This window comes from Amblyomma maculatum, chromosome 1 (assembly GCF_055883805.1).
Source record: "Amblyomma maculatum isolate TAMU_Amacu chromosome 1, ASM5588380v1, whole genome shotgun sequence".
Lineage (NCBI taxonomy): Eukaryota > Metazoa > Arthropoda > Arachnida > Ixodida > Ixodidae > Amblyomma > Amblyomma maculatum.
This window is the reverse complement of record NC_139344.1, coordinates 472,794,455-472,814,765: the sequence shown is the minus strand read 5'-3', so window position 1 is coordinate 472,814,765 and position 20,311 is coordinate 472,794,455. Positions and strand designations below refer to the sequence as shown.

At 45.5% G+C, this 20,311-nt stretch overlaps 1 protein-coding gene across 5 annotated transcripts in view; it reads left to right on the top strand.

Moving 5' to 3' along the window:
* The first annotated feature begins 43 nt into the window (after window positions 1–43).
* Window positions 44–20,311, top strand: part of Scm (Polycomb protein Scm) — a 200,311-nt gene continuing 180,043 nt past the window's right edge. For 3 of the 5 annotated variants that reach the window (XM_084605586.1, XM_084605580.1, XM_084605569.1), the window contains exon 1: window positions 4,933–5,072. Coding sequence is in view for 1 of the 5 variants with exons in the window: in XM_084605575.1 (XP_084461701.1) it covers window positions 4,920–5,072 (153 nt within the window). In the remaining 4 variants the exon portion in view is untranslated. Of the gene's footprint in view, window positions 137–1,096; window positions 1,172–4,911; window positions 5,073–20,311 lie in introns of those variants that run through there. The other 2 variants (XM_084605575.1, XM_084605592.1) reach the window with 2 other exon arrangements.

Below are 20,311 nucleotides of genomic sequence, written 5' to 3'. Positions count from 1 at the left end.
AAATTTTTGCTTTTCGTATTTTCTTTGGTGAGTAGTTGCCGATGCTATTACGCCTGCTTCAGAGGCTAATTCTGTGTTTAATGCCAGCCTGGGCGATCGTGTAGTTCACTGTGATCCGATGCGTTTCTGTGTTGTGGTGAGTGACGAAGACGAATTTGTAATGAGTCGTCATTATGCGCCGAGCAAGTGTGCGCGCTACGGTTACGGTGCACGTTGTATTCCCTAAAGTGACATTGTGCAAGCCCGGCTCGGCGATCGGCGCCGAGCGAAATGCTGCGTCTCTCGCCCATCGTAATCCTGTCGTCGACGGACGTTCGAAAGTCTTGACGTTTCGCTGCTCACCGCGCAGACCTTATTTACGGCTCATGTCCCTTTATTTCTTGGCGAACACACGTGATACAATTAGGAGTTTTTTTTCATGTCTTTGTAGCTGTTCGGCGTGTCCAGCGAGGGAACGCTTGTGCGCATCGGTCGCGTGGGCGATCGTAGAGCGGGAGTCCTCCGCGTCCGGCAAAAACTCGCGCCGCCGCCGCGCGTTCCCTCTCTCTCCGCCCCTCCTTGTATCGCCTTGCTCCATCCACGCCTGTTCGTTTGTTTATGCCCGGTGTCCGTTCAGTGATGCGCGAAATCAGCAATGTCGCTCCTTGCGAAGTTTATATAGTCGCTCCCTACCGTCCGTGTAGCGGTGTGACTACTGCGCGAACTCGCGCCCGCTTTTCCGCAAGTGATCGACTTTTGACAGGGTTTCGCCTTCCCTCGGCGTCCGCGTGCTCCCTTGGCCTTGTCCCGTTCACGTTGCGGCGCGCCCCGGTTCCGGCGCCACTTTTCGGTCGGATCGATGGGTGCTTGTCGTGTCAGTTGGCATTTGAGCTCCTAATTGTGCTACGCCCACTGATTGACGTTGCGTCCGCTCGAGTCTTGACGGTGCGAGCTTGTTTTCGCAACGAATCGCTCGGCAGCGCGTTTGTGCCGCGCTGCACATGTGCGATCAGCGTTTCGCGTTGACTAGGTGTGCGGCTACTGTGCCGAAAGTGACCGACCAGTGATCACTTCCTCGTTTGACAGTTCGCTCTATGGTTCTCTTTTTTTTGTGCAGGCCGAAGTGTGATATTCGTCGGATTTTCGCGCCGAGGAAGAGGAGGAGGAGGTGACGTTTAAAGAGAAGACAAGGGTAGTCGTATACTCCTTTTCTTTTCGCGTTACCGTGAATACCATTGTGTGTGCGAAACTTAGCTTCATCAGTGAGTGCAGAAAGTCTTCAACAGAGCAGACAGAATAGCACTTATGCCACTGCATTCTTGTTTCATAGCAAAGTCACTTGGTGCAGAATGCTGTGTAGTTTACCGACAAGGTACAGGCAGCTGTTCTTCATTCTCTGCATGCTTTATTAAGGCGAAAGCCTTTCTAGACTCGTGGAACGCACTCCCGTGCCCGAGAGTTGCATGCGAGATCTGTCAGATTCCGTGAGATGTGTTGTCTAGCGTTCCTGCCATCTGCAATCCCGAGCTTGAACGTGCGCCAAGGAACGCCACGGAACAGGGCCCGTATTCCGAGTTTGCGTCGTTATCGAAGTGTCGCTATCTCGTGACCTCGAGTCTTCCGATTGGTCGAAACGCCGGAACCGGGTGTTACCACCGAAACTGGAAGAGGTGGCAACATCATCATCATCATTTATTTTTCCTTAAGGACACCTAGGTGGGGCATTACATAAGGGGGGAGCAAAAATAAGCGAAATCACAAGCAAAAGGAACATTTGGAATATAGCAGTGAAGAAGGCAAACATAATTGTTAAAAGAGCATTATAAAACGAAAGAGTGAACAATCATAGATGCATTGAGGCCATCACGCTATATGAAGAAGAGAAAAATAGGAACACTGTTTTGCATACAAAGGTTCAATACTTGAAAAAAAAAAAATACAACACGTGCAGAGGCGGTACTCAAAAATGCGACTAGGAAGAAGAGGGTTTTGAATTTAATTGGGTCACCCTCATTTGAATCTTCTCAGGTAGACCATTCCACTGTTCAATGGCAGATGGCAAGAAGGATTTATGAAATGCATTGGTGGAACCATGTAGACGCTGTAGGCTCAGACTTAAAAAGGCGACACAATGTTCAATTGGGAATGAGTAGGAAGGAGTGTGCAGTGCAAATGAGGTGTTTCCACCAATCAGATGACTCAAGGTCGGGGAGATAGCGTACTTTCGATAACAATGCAAACTCGGAATACGGGCCCAGGAGCGATGGTTACTGTCCACACTCACACTTGCCAGAGAAATGGGACAGATGCTGCGCCTTTTCTTTCCTGTAAACCAATTATAATTATATATAGCACTGAAATAAACGCCGATGAGAAGCAAATGGTAGGAGAGCAGCGGTAAGTTTTTGCCATTCTCCTCTTAAGAGGCATCTAATACTCCTGTCACTCGGACAGTTTCGATCCTCATTGAACTTGATCTGCATTCAGCTCGATGCAGATTGAGGTTGTCACATGGCAACTTTCAAGTGCAATCGAGCTCGATCCTGCTTGATTTCAAGCACGCTCGATTGACAGCGGTCGTCGACACCCTCGTCATCAGTGAGCTCTAAAGTGCACACGAGGAAAATTTCTCAATGCTTATTGAAAACACCCGTCTAGCACGGGATGCTTCAATCCTTCTTAAAAACCTCAAGACAGATAGAGTTCAATGAGGATCGAAAGTGACCGTGTGACAGAGGTATGAGAGACCCTCTTTTTTTTTTTTTCTTAAATATTTTGCTCTGACATTTGCAAAATGTGCCATGCTCCTACCAGACCAGCCAATGAGTTGAAATCCTGATGCATTAAATTTTCACTGTGACATGCAGGCTTGTGGTTCTATATTCATGCTGTGAAACTATGGTGTGTAAGGGGCGGAGGCATGCTTACATGTTTAATCAGGACCTGAAATTTATTTCTAGTTCTAGTGTTGATCTCAAAGTCAGCTTAGAGTTTGATGCATACGCAGAATTAATTAAACCTTTTGGTTGAGTTGGTGCAAAATAGTTAACTGGAAAATTGTAACTCAAGCAAGACAACCACAGGGAGATGGTGCACATATGCAAGGGAGAAATCACTCTGAAACCTTGGCTGAATGTTTGGACTGGATACACACTAGGGCATGCTGGTACTTGATGTGAAGAAATATGTAGTAGTGCAGCCAAAACAGTGCCACTCTGTGTGTGGGTGTGCCAAATCTGTCCCATGCCTTGTTCAAGCAACATATTTATTATCTTAAATACTTTCGCTGGTCATAAAGCTTGTATCTGTGGTTGTCTGGGCAGCTATACTTGTGCCTCAGAATCCTTGACTGAACCATGTCACTGGTCGTAAGGAAACGTCATGGTACAGTCCATACATGCAAAACAGCGACCTCAAAAAAAGCAACTGTCATGTGTCAATGTTTTCATTCGAGATAGGATCTTTCTTTCCTTCTGTTTTGACCTTTCTGTTGCACTGTAACTGCAAAAAATCACCGACTTGCTTTGTTGAACTTCATTTTCGGGAACCTCCTTTGGTTCAGGCTCTTGTGGCCTTGTGTTTTTGCTGGCCATAAAGCTTGCATATAGGCAATTTTATTTGGAGCCTTCTGTAGGGGTGCCTTTCTCATTGCAATATAATTTCCTTTAGCTATTCCTTTCCAATTTTGGAATCTCTATTGTGCAGTTGTCTTGGGTGCATTTGTAATTGTGAGGAGGGGAAGTTTGTATATTATTTAAGGTGCAGGAGATGACCAAGCATGAGAGGACTGGACAAGTACTGCTCGAGGACGCTTTGCACTATTTTCTTCCTCCAGCCGATGCTGGACACATGGGCAGCCATTGATATAGGCACAAGTGCGAAGGATGGGCATTCTGAAAATCATTTTTGTTCACTTGCAACATTGTTTTGTGGCATGCATTCATATGTAGTGCATGCACACATGGGTAAATGCCTATGGCAGTGCATCTGAACTCTTTCGGGACTGAAAAAATTACGAGGGACTTTAGCGACTGAAGTAGTGAAAAGTGAATGCCTGAGTGCCGCATTCTGCTATGCAACTGGCACTACTCAGTAAGTAACAAGGTAATAATTATATAATTATTAATGATATAATTGATTGCTTGCTTAATTGATCAGTTATTAAGCATTTTATAGACCAATTATTTGTCATTAATTGGTAATTAATAATTAGTTATTAATTGGTAACTGATCATTGATTGGCATTTGACCATATAAGGCACGCATTCACGCATACTGTGGTGGTACTCTGTGATTGGTCGAGACCTCTATGACATCATCTCTCCTTGGCCAACCAGACCCGCTGCAAAAGCGGGACACGTTTTGTCCACGACAGCATGAGCCATTAAAGGCTTTCGCCTTAAAAAAAATCAAAAACAGGTGATTCTTAGGGACCTTTGAAAAAAAAAAAACTACTTTTATAAATGGAGTACTTAACCCTGTTAGAGAATATCTTGAAATAAACATTTTTGAATGTTGTGTCTTATACATAAATATTTAATTTGAGCATTATACACAGAAAAAAAAAAAAAAATTTCTTTACCGCAAATTTTGGGGAAAAAATAGTTATAGAAGGCATGGATGTAAAAATAGGAAACAATAATAAAAGATCAGAATATATTAAATGTGACGCTGATTTTCTTGTCATTCTGGCTGTTTTAATGTTTATCCTGCAGTGAAAAACGCATTTATTGCTGAGAACATTAGAATTTCTCCTTTGTCACATTTTGGAAGCGATAGTGTAGCCTGCCCTTGAGGACGCACATGCGAGCTGCAGGTGGAGTCTCTAAAGAAGCCCTAGGCAGATGGAATCAACCTGGCACCCTTATATATTTAAGGCTTGTTGTCCAACATTGACTTAGTGGCAGCACTGGTTTGTGCATGTGTGCCCAGACCAGGAGATGTCAAGGAGTCGTCCGGGCCATCTGAAACCCTGCTGCGCCTGGTGCGAAGACAACCGCAAGGACCTGAGGCACGCCATCACGGTCGGCCACGTCCGCAAAGAGTTCTGCTCAGAGAACTGCCTGCACGAATTCAAGCGTGTCTACCTTAAGGTGGGTAGGCAGACCTCTTTGCTCTTCTTCTCTGTGTCTCACGCCCATCACTGCTGCCAAGTGGTCACGCATGCTTTGCAAGTTTGCCCGCATATACAGTTGACGACCGATTTTTCGGGCATGCTTGATTATTCGGACTTTTTCCCGACCCCAGGACATGACTTTATCGCACTCTCTAAGGAGGGCTATTCGATTTTTCGGACATTCCAAGCGTCAGCCAGCCAACTGCCACACATTTTGAGCGGTGTTGCCGCCATCTTGTTTGTTTACTTTTTCCTTTGATAGCCTCGAAACTGGTGCAGGCCTTGCCTGCCGCTCCTCAGCTAAACACGCTGGATCGAGGCTATATTATTTGCCCAGCAGCTTCCGTTTCCGGAACAACGTCGCTATAGTGCTCTAGAAGATTGGGCAGTGTGTCGACCGCGCCGCTAAATACATGGGAGCGAGGGGCCGCTTTTGCGATGACGGAGGCGCCGCAGCGCAGAGGGCGCCACCAGCAACTGGTGTGTCAGCCGCCGGGCGCCCGCGTATGCACGCTGTGCGGCGGGGCGGATACCGCCCGGACTGTACGTTCTTGCTTGCTTGTGCGTCGTCTCGAGCTGTTCGCGACAAGATTTTACAAATATGCCGGTTAACGGTGCTCAGTACTGTTAGCAACCACCTAACTTATTTTCCATTTTTGCCGTCGGTAACACCTCGGGGAAGTAACATGACAGCAGTTGGCTCCGAAGAAAACAGCTTGGAGAGGGCCGGCGTACGACTCGCACAGCACGCTTCACTCGCCGTACAGCTTGCTTTAGCATTCCTAAAGCACCTAATTCACGTCCAGAAATGTAGTCGTTTTGAAAAGAGGGCTGTGTGGAGGCAGGTTGTATGAAGAAGTGAAACATACAACACGTGCGTTCGAGCGCTGACTAAAACTGGTCACAGTATTCCCATTATCAAAACAGTCCAAAATGATATATTCCGTTGTTTTTCACGCCAACTATGCCGACTACAGTACGTCACTGAAGCCACAAGAAGTCGGCATTCAGTTGGAATGAAATAAATGTGGACTACCCCGCATGGAGGTAGAGATATAGTAAAGTAAGGACATGAAAAACGAACGACACCACGCCAACTGGCTACTGAATAACGGAACACAGTGGGTCAGGAAAGGTGGAAGAACTGGCAGGTAAAAGTTTCACGGGAAAATAAAAAGAAACGTGTCACCTACCAGGGAGGTAGAAAGGGGTTGGTTGAAGGCACGCAGCGCCGTGAAAAGAGCGACCGCGAATGTGAATAAAGGTTCAGAATTTTCGCGCGGCACGGCAAACGCATGACGAAGAAAGCAGGCAGCTAAAGGCGAAGAAAAATGGAGATATAATAAAAACAATAAAAAATGAGGAAACAACCGAGCATAAGAACCAAATGAAGGCCCGGGAAGAAGAAAGCAGTGCACAAACAGGCTGCAATCAAACGCGTATAAAGATATAAGCGTCGAAATTTAAGAGACAACAATTTGTGAAACTGTACACTAATCTAAGAACGCACCATTTTCTTTTCTCTCCATAGTCTGAAACATTGTTGTAACGGGTAGCTTTATAAATACCCAGAGATGTGCGCTATACTTACAACATTTAATCTCAATGCGTTATAGTTTAACAATGACCTAATTGTTGCAGAAAATGTTTCCATTCTAGGGTGCGCAAGCCACCGATAATATGCAAGTCATTGCCTCCAGAAGATTGCTCTAGTCCTGTTTTATGTACATACAAAATAAAAAAAAAAAAAGAATAGCTTTGAAAAAGAAATAACGACGGAAAATAGAGGATGCAGAGGCTATAGGGTACGCTGAATTCGCTTCCGCTAATCATCCTTCTGCGAAAGAGAGGTTGTCAGGCCGGCACGGTTTCTCTCCACGAACAAAAATAGCGCCATAGGTTCGAAGCTAGGTCGCAATTTACTCAAAAATTTGGCTCAGATGCACGGTCCTTTTCGACTGCTTTGCACTTCAGATTTTGCAAACTTCCTGTAAAATGTGAAGGTTCAAAAAGTTTACCTACTTGGAGCACCAGAAAAGCTCCCACTTGAAGCAATGAAATTTAATGTGTTTTTGCGGCTTCGCTCTTTGCGAAGTAAGCGAATCACGACAAGAGTTCCCAAAGGGAAAATAATTGAATTCCCTTGAAAGTATTTCACGTGTAATATCAATCTTGTTAACAATTATAGTCTGGTTATTACTGCAAAGAGCACCCGCGGCAAGTAGCCCGATTATATATAGTGCGGTAAGCTGTAGTTGCAAGTATATCCAGTCGATTACTCATATTTCCATACCACACACTCAAAGAATAAACACGCATTATGTCCGCATTTGATTTTCGCATTATATTAATTGCTTGCGTATTAGGTGGTCGTCATCTTTTTCGCATTTTTCCGCTTTCTCTCGGTGCGCGCCATGAACTGCATCATGCCTGCCAATTCGTCGCGCAATTATCAGTGCTTTTATTTTTGTTTTTTGTTTGTTTGCTCTGGTACCATTTAATGCCAGTAAAGCGTCCGCACTCAAGTGCCCACTATGAACGTATTGCGGTTCATATGCGGAACGACGGTTTTAATTTTTCATATTTTATTTGAAGTAATGCCCTAGCTGTACTTGACTTTTTTTTTTTTTTTTTGTTTCGCCCTTTAGTTAGCGGCATGCAAACAAATGTTCGCGATATACGTAATTGTTAATCACGAACAAAGAATAAATGCTTGAGTCGTGTATACCTTGTTTATTTTTTTTTTTTGCCGGTAAATACCACAGTGCTTTAAATTAGTGCGGTAGTGAATAAATGTGTTCTGCTCGCACACAGTATTTGTAATTTCTATAAGCTGTGATTAGGGCACATAAAGAACACCGATTAAAGAGATATATTACAGATTACTGACGATTTAAGATAAACGTTGTTATGTATTAATAAGCGCAAGCTGCAAAATGTAAGCAGGTGTTCGCAAATAAAGTTTGTAAAAAATAGGTGTTCCTAAAGAGGCCTTACGAAGCACAAGCTTTGATTCGCATGTACGCTGTTTTTCTCCGGGTGTCAATAGCGCTCCTGGGCAGCAGCCTTTATTCCCTTAAGAGAAGAACGAATGCAAAACACCACGCTTCATTGCAAACGTTAAGTACAAATTGCTCATCTGGACGATTTGTAACTGTCCGCAGGAAGAAATGTTGTTTCAGATAGCGATTCAAAAATCGCGCGCTGCTCCGAAGGACTACCCAAGCGTGCACGATGTCTCCCGATCGACGTAAAAGAATGGCAGGGATCCGTTTAAGCACCTGGAATAAGTAGCCTCTTTAAATAAGTAGCCTCTTTAATAATTATCACACTAATTGCGTAGCGTCTGAAAATCGCCCCAAACAGAACCGCAACCCTCCTCTGTACCCCCGCTATCCCGCGGCCGCTACGCGCCGAGCAGCGAACGTGGCACCCCTGTTGCACGTCGCGCCCTCTCGCGGGAGTCGGTTCTTGTCATCGCAAAAGCGGCCCGCTCTCCGCCGCCGGTCGTCACACTGCCCAATATTCTAGAGCACTATAACGTCGCTGCTGTTGCTGCTCGCCGCCGAACTGCTTTTTTTTTCTTTTCTTTTAGCGCGATCGCTTCGACTACCTGTTCCTCTGTGTGTTTGCCGTGCGTTGCCGAGCGTAGTGAGTAGGCCTAGCCATGCTCGATGCGAGAACTACTTTCTGTCGCTACTGTGGCTCGCATTTAATTGAATCTACTTCAGTTCTTCAAGAAGCTGTTTCCGGATTTTATAAGGAATTCTTTTTTTTTGTTCGTGCAACGCGGCAGCGAGAAGGCACTCAACGGAGTTTGTGTTGTGATGCAGTGGTTGGTGGTTGTGGTGTGCCTTGGCAGTGGGAAAACCTACTCTGTCGATCTCCTTGGAGCACTTACTACCCTCGCAGCTGCGTGGAAGTCTGTAGCACCCACAACGCTGCGCAATTGCATCTGCCACGCGGGATTTTTGCTGAATGAAGAGTCGGCTGCCTTGGACGAGGAGAGCGTCGTCGAGCAGCTGTCAGGCAATGAGCTGTTCATTCACGACCTTCGCACTGCTGGTGTCAAAATTCCATCGGCCGTCTCGTTTTCAGAGTTCACAGACGTGGACCACCAGTTGGAACTGTGTGCTGGGCTCGTAGATGCAGGAATTATTCGCCAAGTGCTTGTGGAGTCTGAGAACGACGACGACGATGACTCACCTGCAGCAGCGCTGCCGACGCAAGCTGAGCTGATGCAAGCGAAATTCAGGTGGACCTGTTAGCACGGAAGCAGAGCGTGGTGCAGAAAAGCATTCATGACTTTTTCCAACCTCAAAGTGAATAATAGGCAATAAATTTAGCTTTTTTGGTGCACATTTGTTTTTCCGGACAGCCCTATTTTTCGGACATTTTCGTGGTCCGTTGAGAGTCCGAAAAATCGGTCGTCGACTGTACACTTACATGGTGTTAGAGGTCATTCAAGGAGTCGCTGCACTTGCTTGACTGTGCACAGGTGTTGGTAGTGCTGCCCACCACTGGCTGATTCGTTGAGACATGCTGTGTAGGCTAACAGGCACTGCACAGTATTAGAGCAGTCTTGCTTTTGTGAGCTTTCCATCTGACCTTTCACTTCATTGGAATTATTGAACCCTAGATCAGTGCTTCAGTGGATGGGTATTAAAAATAGTTGCACATAAAGCGTTTCAAGAGTATGACTTCAGTGTGGTAACATTGTCCAGGTTATTTCTCTTCCAAAGGTGGTGTCGTGTTCTAACTACTCAATGATATGGTATATCATCTATACCATATCATCATCATTTATTGTCCCTTAACTCTTTCCCTACTGCGCCCATTGAGCATCGTTAGCCCGCTAACGATGATTTGTGCGCCAATTTTGAATCCTTCCGTGTCGCTCACGGACACGCTCTAATATTAGTGTGTAGTCGGATAACTGAAGTTTCGATTTTGATGCTGAGTACATTTTTCTTGCGAAGCGGCTATTTTTGAGCACCCTCTGAACACGCGGCAGCGTCTCAGTCAAATGCGAGAATGGCGGCATTTGCACGCTTCGAAACGTCGCAAATCTGATGACTATGATGGAATTTATCAATGACCCAAGCAGAAGTGACTCTGAAGATGCTGCCAATTATCATCAGAATACAGTTCCCACTTCGCTGATGACGGAAACTAACCTGGAACACCGGCCCGCTAACGATGACTTTGCGAGCAAATTTTGAAGCTTTCCGCCGTCGCTCATGGGCACGCTGCCCCATCTAGCATTTAGTCGGGTAACTGAAGTTTAGATTTATTGCTGTTTACATTTTCTCCCGCGAGGTGGCTATTTTTGACCGTGCTCCGAGCACGCGGCAGCGTCGGAGTCGCATGTGAGAATGGCGGCATCCGCATCGACCACGTGCGCTGCGAAACGTCGCAAATCTTGCGATTCTGCGCTGTGTATGATGAATTTTATACTGACTCTGAAGATGCTGCCTTATTGTCAGAATTCAGTAACCCCGGTAACGATGGAAACCAGCCTGGAGCATCGGCGGCCACACTTTGTTGACCTGTTTTGGATGTGTCTGGGACCACTCTGGATGTTTTATTTGTGTTGTTGGTGTCATTTATCTCATTCCCAGGGTGTCAACATCATTTGGGCACGATATCTTCTCTTGCAAAACGGGGAGTGGCGTTCTGCCCAAGAAGGGTATCGGGCATCGGTTTCGGCATGGCGCTCTGCAGCGGCCCTCGTTGATTGCTCATTATGCATCAAGAACATTATTCAATACTGCACTTTAATTTTTTCACTGGGAGGAGCCAATATAATGCTCCGCATTTTGTATATCTCGAAAAATTTGTAAAATTGTTGTTTCATTTACAAGTGCAGTTCGTCAAGTTTGTTCAATTTTTTTTCTAAAATCTGGTTTTTGGGAAATTATATTGTGTGTTACAACCCACAACTTCATATTCGAAGTTGTATGCCTAAAAAGCCAATTTATTTAGCTTTCTTTTCGTATATTGTATAAAATTTTTGATATGGTAATATTGTATAAAATTTTTGATATGATAGTTTTTACAGAAAAAAAAAATCTACTGAAACCTACAGAAAACGGCCATTTTACCCACGGTAGGGAACAGAGTTAAGGGCCCCTAGTGGGGTATTACATAAGGGGGGAGCGAAACCAAAACAAGTTGCTAACAAAAGGTCAATAAATGTAACAAAATACCACAAAAGCTTGAAAAGAAGCAAGAAACAAACATACAATAGAATCCCGGTACAACGAACACCGCTTAAATGAAATTTTTGCCATAACGAAATATTTTGCATTCCCGTGAAACCCCCATAGGACTTAAAGGGGTCGTGAAACGAAAATGTAGCTGCCCAGTTGCAATTTTCCTTGCTTCAGTAAACATTAGGCATGCCGATTCCAAAATATCTCGTCGAAATATTGCTTCTGCATTTAATAATACCATTCTGAAATCACAGCATTTTTGTGTTCCTGAAGCGACCATGTGACCCTGTAGGCCGGAATTAGAAGTACTCGCCTATGTCATGTTTAGCCGTTTGGAAATGCAGATATTAATTATTTCCCATAAAATAATAGGTTCCTGCTAAAGTTAGCAAATAAAAAATAGTATATCAATTACAGTCAAACCCGGATATATCGAACTCGAAGGGGATCGTGAAATAGTTCGATATATCGATAATTCGATATACAAAAACCGGCTTGTGACGGCACTTACGATGCCAAAAAAGATACCTTATTTGTCGCGTAAGCAACCCACTCGCATAATGAACCCACCCTTCACTTTTGCACGGAGAAATTGAAAAAAAAAAAAAAGCGTTAAGGCCAGCTCGCTCACATGCAAGCGATTGAGCGATAGAACGAAAAATTTCAAACTCCCTCTCGCTGCTCAAGCCACCGTGGCAGCTCTAAACAAGGTTTCTGTGTTGCCACGGCAGAAATCGCGAGCGTTTTCGCTTGCATGTCGATAACGGGCGTCACTCCCTTTTGGTCGTCTCATCCACAGCTCATTTCTTGGCAGCGTGCCAAGATGCTGCGCAGCGATAACGTCGGGGCGCGTTTATCTTTTGACAGCTCCTGCGGTGGCGGGAAGCGAACTTGGCAGAGTGCCGGTGATGGCTTGATTGCACGTACAAGCCTGGTTCGATTTATCACGCCGCGCGTGGGGCGGGCTTCATGATCGCAGCAGCTTACCGCGTGCATTCGTTGATTCATACATGCAAGGATAAACGACTCCCACAAAAAGAAGAAAAAAAAAAAAACCTGCCGCATCTTAACGTCCGAACAGCACAACGATAAGAAAGGATGACTCGCAAAGAGAGAGAGAGAGAGAGAGAGAGAGAGAGAGAGAGAGAGAGAGAGCTGCCGCTTTTTAACGTCCGCAGGCACCATAGCCACCTCAGCCGCGCGCAGAGGGTTTGCAACACACGCTGGAGAAAGCGTCGACACCTGTCTGAAAACGGGCTGAGCTGGCTTGGCGCACGCGTAGCGCGTGCTGAAGGAGAGAGACAGCTTGGCAAAAGGATGGGCACACCCACGCACATCGCTTGCAAACATCGTGTGTTGGCGTGCGGAAAACAATAACTGCAGATGCGCGCGCCTTTGGGGAATGGGTGCGGCGCTGCCCAGACCAGCCGTCGCCGAACTGTCCCCTCTCATTCCTTCCGCACGTGGCTTGAAAGCAGCATGTGGCAAACGGCCAAGGGTGATGCGATCGTCTTTGGAAGGCACACTTTCCAGTGCGTGGTGCGGAGTTCGATATATCGAACGACCGGTGAAATTAAGTTCGATATATGACGCGGCTTTCCTATACTTTTACATGGGATTTTCAAGGGGATATTCCGTGAGTTCGATATAACCAAAATTCGATATATCCGGGTTCGATATAACCGGGTTCGACTGTATTCGCTCATGCAAACGCATTTCTTCAACAATCTGTACCAGGGCAGTCCCTCGTTACTGTCGCGTGACGTGCGGTCGGCGGCGGCGGAGGACGGTGGTGTTTGCTTCTCGCTGTGCCAGCGCTGGAACACAGTGAGAGGTGACGCTCAAGTTTAGGGTTTCGGTAACGATGAGCAGCTGTAATTTTTTTTAAATTCTTGGCGTCATTAAAGATACGATGTAAATACGGTTTCAGGTCGAAGAAATCGACAAGTATGTTCAATCCGAGTGGTGGGTGGAGTGTTTCAGGAGCTGGTGCCGCGGCGCGTACTCGTATATTGCTTGCCTCTGTGCTGCATCGTTGAGAATAGCGTGTCGAGCTTCGCTTCCTTTATTTCGGCTCGATGACCTGAACTATGGCACTACACGGAAAGCCGGAAACAGAAAAAAAAAAAAGGTTGGTACAATGTACTTGGGTGGCCCTTTCACCCAACGCGTTGTCGCAGCTTTGCTCCTCCATCTTCCCGACGCCTCTTTCGTAACCTTCCTAAAAAAAAAAAAAAAAAGAAAAAAAAAAGGAAGCATACTTCCTACAACTTCAACTTCTACAGTGCTCAGACTTCACCTCTTTTTCCTGACGTTAGGTTCTGGGTTTAGGCGTGTTGTGCGGGTTTGAGTGCTCGCTATGCCAACCGTGTGCGTCGCGAGTGCAGCACGACTTCTCCACGACGTTCGCTTTCACAAGTTTTGGCACACCGATTGGGTTTATGTGTTCGTACTACTTTCTACTGGAAGTCCGAAATGAACCTCGGCGTCATTCGAAGCCTTGGCATGGAAACGAAGAAAGCTCACCTCAAACGATGCGTTGTACCGACGCAAAACCGCTGGCCCAGTGCATTGGCAAAAAAAAGTGTAGGCGGTCTGAGGCAAGTTCGCGTGATAAAAGTAGTAAAAGTAGTTGCGATTTGTAGCCTTACAGATATGCCTATTTGAGAACTACTCGACCGCAGAAGCCACCAGTTCTATTTGATTGTTTCCTGCCAGACTGCCCTCATAGCAGTAATATGTGCATTTTGGAATTTTTTTTTTATTTTGAACGATACCGTGAGGCCAGCACAACAGATGCCCCTACCAGCATACCGTACCACCCAGAACAGATTCCTTGGTTCCACTTTGATCACATTCTTTTCACAGCACTCATCTAGTCCCATACAATCTGATGCCTTAAACTCCAAAGAGAAGGATCATGTTGAGCAGAGCTCAGAATCCTTCACATCATTTAAAAAGACATTTCTAGGGTAAAAATTGTTCACCTCAAAAGCTCATTCGCCCCATGTCCTTGCATTACAAGGGTGTGATTACCAGATCAACCATCCAGGAGAAATGCATTCACGCAAGTGTTATTGATTGGAAAGGCGGATAGGTTGGCTGTAAAGTTTAATATCTGACCTGCTACTGTGTACAGGGAAAGAGAAAGAGAACAACAAAGAGGGTCCTGACTTGATTAAAATATATACAGGAATAGTAACTTGCACCACAGTCACGAGTCAAGTCCTGTGTCATGCAAGAAGCAGCAGAAAGCCTGCACTGCCTGTAGAGCTTTCCATTTCTGGCCAACCGGCCAATAAGTCCTCTGAGAGAGGCCTGTTGCCAAAACACTTCAAAGAAGTAACTCAAGTTATTGTTTTGCACGCATATACTGGGACAAACCATAGTACACGCTCCACAGTCTCCGTATTGTCACATGTGGAACATTCTGGGCAGTCCGCTTGTCCAATTAAGTATAAATGTTTGTGTGTGAAACCACATTTAAGTGCAGTCTATGGAGAAAGCATGCATACAGTCGTGCCCCGTTAATATGACCCCCGTTAATATGGACGACCCGAATTATGGACAGTTTTTCTGGGGACGAAACCTTCTCAATGTATTTATGCCTCGTTAATATGGAAACTCGCTGTTCGGATAATGGGCAGGGGAAGAATGCACGCGCCCGACTTGGGCCCATGTATTTTTGTCTCGTTAATATGGACAGTGCTTGAAAAAAAGCAGAGGTGTCCGAACGCAAGTTAAAGAAGGGCGCGCCGCCCGCGAACCTACGCGACAGCCGATACGGCGGGATGCCTGAACGAGTCCTGTGGGGTTGGAAAGAACCAAAGCGGGCGTGTCTCCGTTCTAAGGGAAGGGGGAAGGGCAGGGGGAGAAGAACGTACACAGCAAACCGAGGGGGGGAACCAGGAGATTTCTGGGTGCAGCGGAAGTGCCGCCGCAGTCGGGAAAACAGCAACATGTGGTTGCAATAAATTCTGCTGAACGTGAACAGAGAGGCCGGTAAAAGCGTAAGAAAGAAATGACAGCAAGAAAGACAAATGCCTACAGTGGCGGTGGGAACTGAAGTTTTCTTTCCCAAAGCGCAATGTGTGTTCCATGAAGCCGTTAATGCATTTCGGTGAGAGTTAAGGCACACTCACAAAGTAGAGCGACAAAAGAAAGGCGACGTACGAACACGCAACCGGGACCGGGCGTCCCGTCCTGGACGCGCTTCCCTCTCATGCTCCTGGTTTTCGTCCCTGTTGCGCTGCCGAACTGTCAAACTTTGCACACTAGGAAAAGTCCATATGTCGGCTTCGCTTTGAGTCAACAATGCGGCCTTGACAAGGTCTGAGCTCTTCGTAGTCGGCTAGCCGTCGTTCTAAACTGTACTTCAGCTTGCAGTGTTTGTTTTATGGGAACACATAAAAACGGCGCCAAGAAGATGGGATGTTCGATAGCCCTCTGCATAGCAGCTTGCCAACTTGACTCCCTTGCTTCCTTACAGAAACAGTACAAGGCAAAAAAAGAAAGAATCAGAAGAACGGAAAGGCAGAAAGGTTAACTAGGCAAAAAAGTGCACAGCATCAGGAGCCTGTAACCCTCAACTTGCGTCTGGCTTTTGGCATGGCGGCAGTTAAATGCAAAAGAACAGAGCTGAACGTAGGCGCGAAGAAATCTGTGAATACAAGCGGCAAAAGCCATCTCAGTCAATCCAAGCTGCGAGGGACTAGTATCGACAGCTCAGCTATTTCCTCGCCTCAGGAGAATCTCCAGCAGCTACTTAGCGGCTACTTTGCTCAGTGAAGAGGCCATTTTGGAAGTGGCGGTAGTAGAGTAGAGAATCAGACGCTGATTCATCGGCCAGTGAGGAGTTTGTGCTCGAAAGTTGACCAACACAAAGCCCAACATCACGGGTGTCATGGTAAACGAGTCGCTTCAGACTGCACTACAATTTTTTGAAGACAACAATGACAAGGATAATGCACTCAAAATTGCCGGTGTTCTGTGAAATTTTGAGTCCAGTGCACACCGTTATGTGCAAAGGCAGTCGTTAATTACAATTCTCTTTTCTCAATAAAATCCTTTTTGTTTTTATTCATGACTCGTTATTATGGATGACTCGCTTTATGGACATTTTTGGTCGGAAACCAAAGTGTCCATATTAACGAGGCACGACTGTAATGGCATATAATTGGCAAGTGTGCATGGATCCACTAAAGCATTATCTTGTGGTCTTGAGCACAAGCAAATATAAGGAACTCAGTGACCTGTAGTGCCAAAGGCTGGTACAGGTGTGGTGTTGAAAACTTCCAAAAATTTGTAACGCAGGCTTTGAAACTGTGAATGCACGCCACTTCTGAAATGGTTTCCCACAGATGTGGAAAGCCTCTTACCAAGGGGACACAAGCTCAGCAGCGGTTTGTGGAGAATTATGCCCTAAAAAACAAAATGAGTCGTGTTCTCAGCGGGCATCATCACAGTTGTAGGTGATGCTTGTGGTGATACAGATCTATCTGTGTATACATGGATAGAGTTCTAATATTCTCACCAGATGTATGTCAGATTAAGTTGCTTGAATCTACTAATTAGCACCATGGATTTCTTCAGTTTCCCGAGAACATGAAAACACACCAAAGGTTGAGTTATTAAGCACAGAGGTTGGGTGGGGTGATATGGGAAGTCGTAGCGTGATAGCATTTGTGATTAATGGCAGCGGAGTGCACGTGAAAAACTGCTGTTCAGCTGCTCATCAGTGAGTGGCAACAGTGTTGTGCAAGTAGTCGTAAATACACACAAAGTAGTTCGTGTGACAATTATGTAGATATTCGGCAGGCGCGTGACATTCTGAAGTAACAGCGCGAAACGTGGATGAAAGCACAAGACGAGAAGACTTGTGCTCCCATCCACATTTTGCGCTGTTACCTCAGGATGGAAAACCAACAAGCCCAACCTGCTATTCTGGCTAACATGCCACTGTTTGAGGTGCATTGCAGCAGCCAAGGTTTATCCCAAGCACCTGCACTGCTGTGTACCGTCTGTTGCAGAAGTTTGCAGCCCAACGCGCCGGGCGGAGAAGCAGTATCGCTCCCGAGAGGCGGCACTGCGCCCGCCGGCGCTGCCTGGTGACGCAGCTATAAAGAGTGAGGAGGCTTGTTCTCTTCCCCTCATCCTGCGGCTGAGAGCAAAGATGTGCGATATCAACCGCGGGATGAGGGGAACGGAACAAGCCTCCTCACTCTTTATAGCTACGTCACCAGGCAGCGCCGGCAGGCGCAGCGCCGCCTCTCGGGAGCGATACTGCTACTCCGTCCGGCGCGTTGGGCTGCAAACTTCTGCAACAGACGGTACATGTTAAAGAGTACTGGGAGTGGTGCTTATATGGGTGTGCACCATTTTCCTGGCTCGGGTGATCAGATTCCAAGCGGGCTAGCACACACAGCCCAAAGCACATGTAGTAGAAGTTTGCACTGTCGAACCGCGAAGTCTTCAGTTCAATTCCTTCCCTTATATTTTTCAATTTGTATGAGTATCATACAGTCTGTGCTTGTATGGTTAAATTGCGAGGGTGTACATATCACCTGCTCTCCTGACCAATCTCACTCTGCATAAGTATTCACCAAGCAGTTTTCATTCCATCAAAAGGCTTTCACAATATTCAGCGACACAAGCAGCTACTCAGACAGCATCAGGGTAGCATTCTTGGAGCTTTGCAAATCTGTGGTTACATTGTTTACTAGCAAAACATGCACGGTGTGTAGATATGTGCACTAGGACGCATAAGATGCAGTGACAATGTGGGCTGCCTTTACGTCTACAGCTGCCCTTTAATCCTGTTACATTCTAGCCTGCAGTGAATTCAGCAGCAAAAAATTTCACAATTAAACCATCCCAAGTTTATATTTTCAGACTTGACCCCAGCACCGAAGAAATTTATTGATTACCAGCATTTTGGTGGCATATTCAACCAGCAGGCCAATTAACTCAGCGTCATGCAGGTTCTAGTGCAGATGTTTCCATGCAAACTATTGGTATGATCATATATGAAGGAGGCTTTACCATACATACCTTTTCAGCACTCTGTTTTACGACTGGTTAATGTCTGGTACATTTCAAAGGATAAGGCACATATTATTGTATGCATGTCTACTTAATTGCAGATTATGTTGGCTTGCTTCTGAATGAGACTGCAAAATGCTGCAAACAGTGGCCACCTTTCAAAGCAGCTTTTGCAAAAAACCGTTCGATTTTTCTATTCCATATGAGCCACTATTTTTCGAGGCCGTGTAAAGGTGAACGCGGCAACTAGAAAATCTAGGTTTGTCAGTGCCACAAGGACCACCACTTTGTAGTACATTTGGGCATTCTCTAATTTTACCAAATGAGTGTTAAAGAAAGACATGTTGCTTTCAAAATAATTAATTGGCTGGTCGCAGGTTCATCAGTGCATTCAAAATTTTTAGGCTAGAAGGCAGTTGACCTAGAGTAAGACATCTTTTATTCATGTTTCTTTGCTGTCTTGCTTCACAATCATGATGTGTTGAGGTCAGTGCTAAAAAAAAAAATGCATCTGACAAAGGTATGGATAGGGATTGAGTACACAAAATTCATTCTAAGTGTAGATTCCAAGGGAAGGAAAGTGTAGCAGGGGGCAGCAGAAACTCGGGCAGGCAGATGAAATTAGGAAGTTTGCGGGAATCATGCACCTGGCACAGGATCGGGTTATTCGGATGGATATGGGAGAGGCATTTGCCCAGCAGTGGGTGTAGTCAGGCTAGTGATATCAACAAGACTAACAACTGGATGAGATCGTACTGATTCATCTTAAAACCAGCCAGAAGACGAAACACATGAGAAGAGAGGAACATAAGACAGTTTGACTAACAACTGAAATGTTACTGTAGGAAAGAGGCAAAAGAAGATTCGCACAGAAATGCACGTGCACAAAAAACCTCAAAGCAGTGAAAGTTTGGAAAGCAGAAAGGGTCTAAAAAATCATCTAAAAAAAAGCAAATTCCTTATGGTCAAGGACCACTTGTTACAAAAGGGAAGCCACAGATCCAAATCCAAAGGCACACTATACTGCAAAGGCTAAGGACGTATGTGTGGCAAAGAAGTCGGTCAACAGTCTTTTGGGCCTTTTTTACATGTTCATCTCTGTGCAAGTCTTCTTTTGCCTCTATCCTTTAGTAAAATTTCAGTTATTAGTCCAGCTGTCCTGCAGTTCTCTCTTCTCATGTTTTCTGGCTTGTTTCAGAATGAATAAGGTGATGACTCTACAAACCTTGTGCAAACTGGAAACCAGTGTAACTGTCAGATGGAAACCTTTCCCTTATTTGGCTTGCATCACAAATAGGGAGGACTTTACTGTGATGTCTGCCGAGGCATCCCCAAAGCCAGTGCGCAAGCTGGCTGTAGCAGATGTAGCGGTGCCTCCTGTTGACAAGAGAAAAAGCAATATTCACTTTTCAGCATAGAAAAATGAAAATGTGGTCTAGGTCTTTTCCAAATTTGAAAGTTATTCATGCATCTGTACAATTAATTCCCGTCTAACAGAAGCTGTACAGTGTAACTTTCACTGTCAATTTATTCTCCCTGGAAGTATGGCAAACTTTGAATTCTGCTGCAGGTGATTGAGAGAGAATGAGACCCACCAAATATTAGAACTGCAGTGCAATCACAATTTGCTACTGCGGCAAAATAATGCCTGAAGGCAATGCAGCTTTTGACTGACAAAATCTGGTAATCGTCTTACACCCTGTATACTAGTGTTGTGGCCGATGTCAATGTGCACGCTGATATCATCCGCATAGCACGAAGATATTAAGTATGCGACTTATGCGTTAAGCAGCTCTGTGCATGGAGTCATTCTATTCGAAGGAGCCATAAACGACAAGTCCACTTCTGTCAACGGCTCTCAGTTGTTTCCTCACAACACACCACGTGCCAAAATTTCTGCAAGTGCCGCAAAACTACTCTATAACTTCATTTGCTAACTGTAAAATTTCCAACACTTACT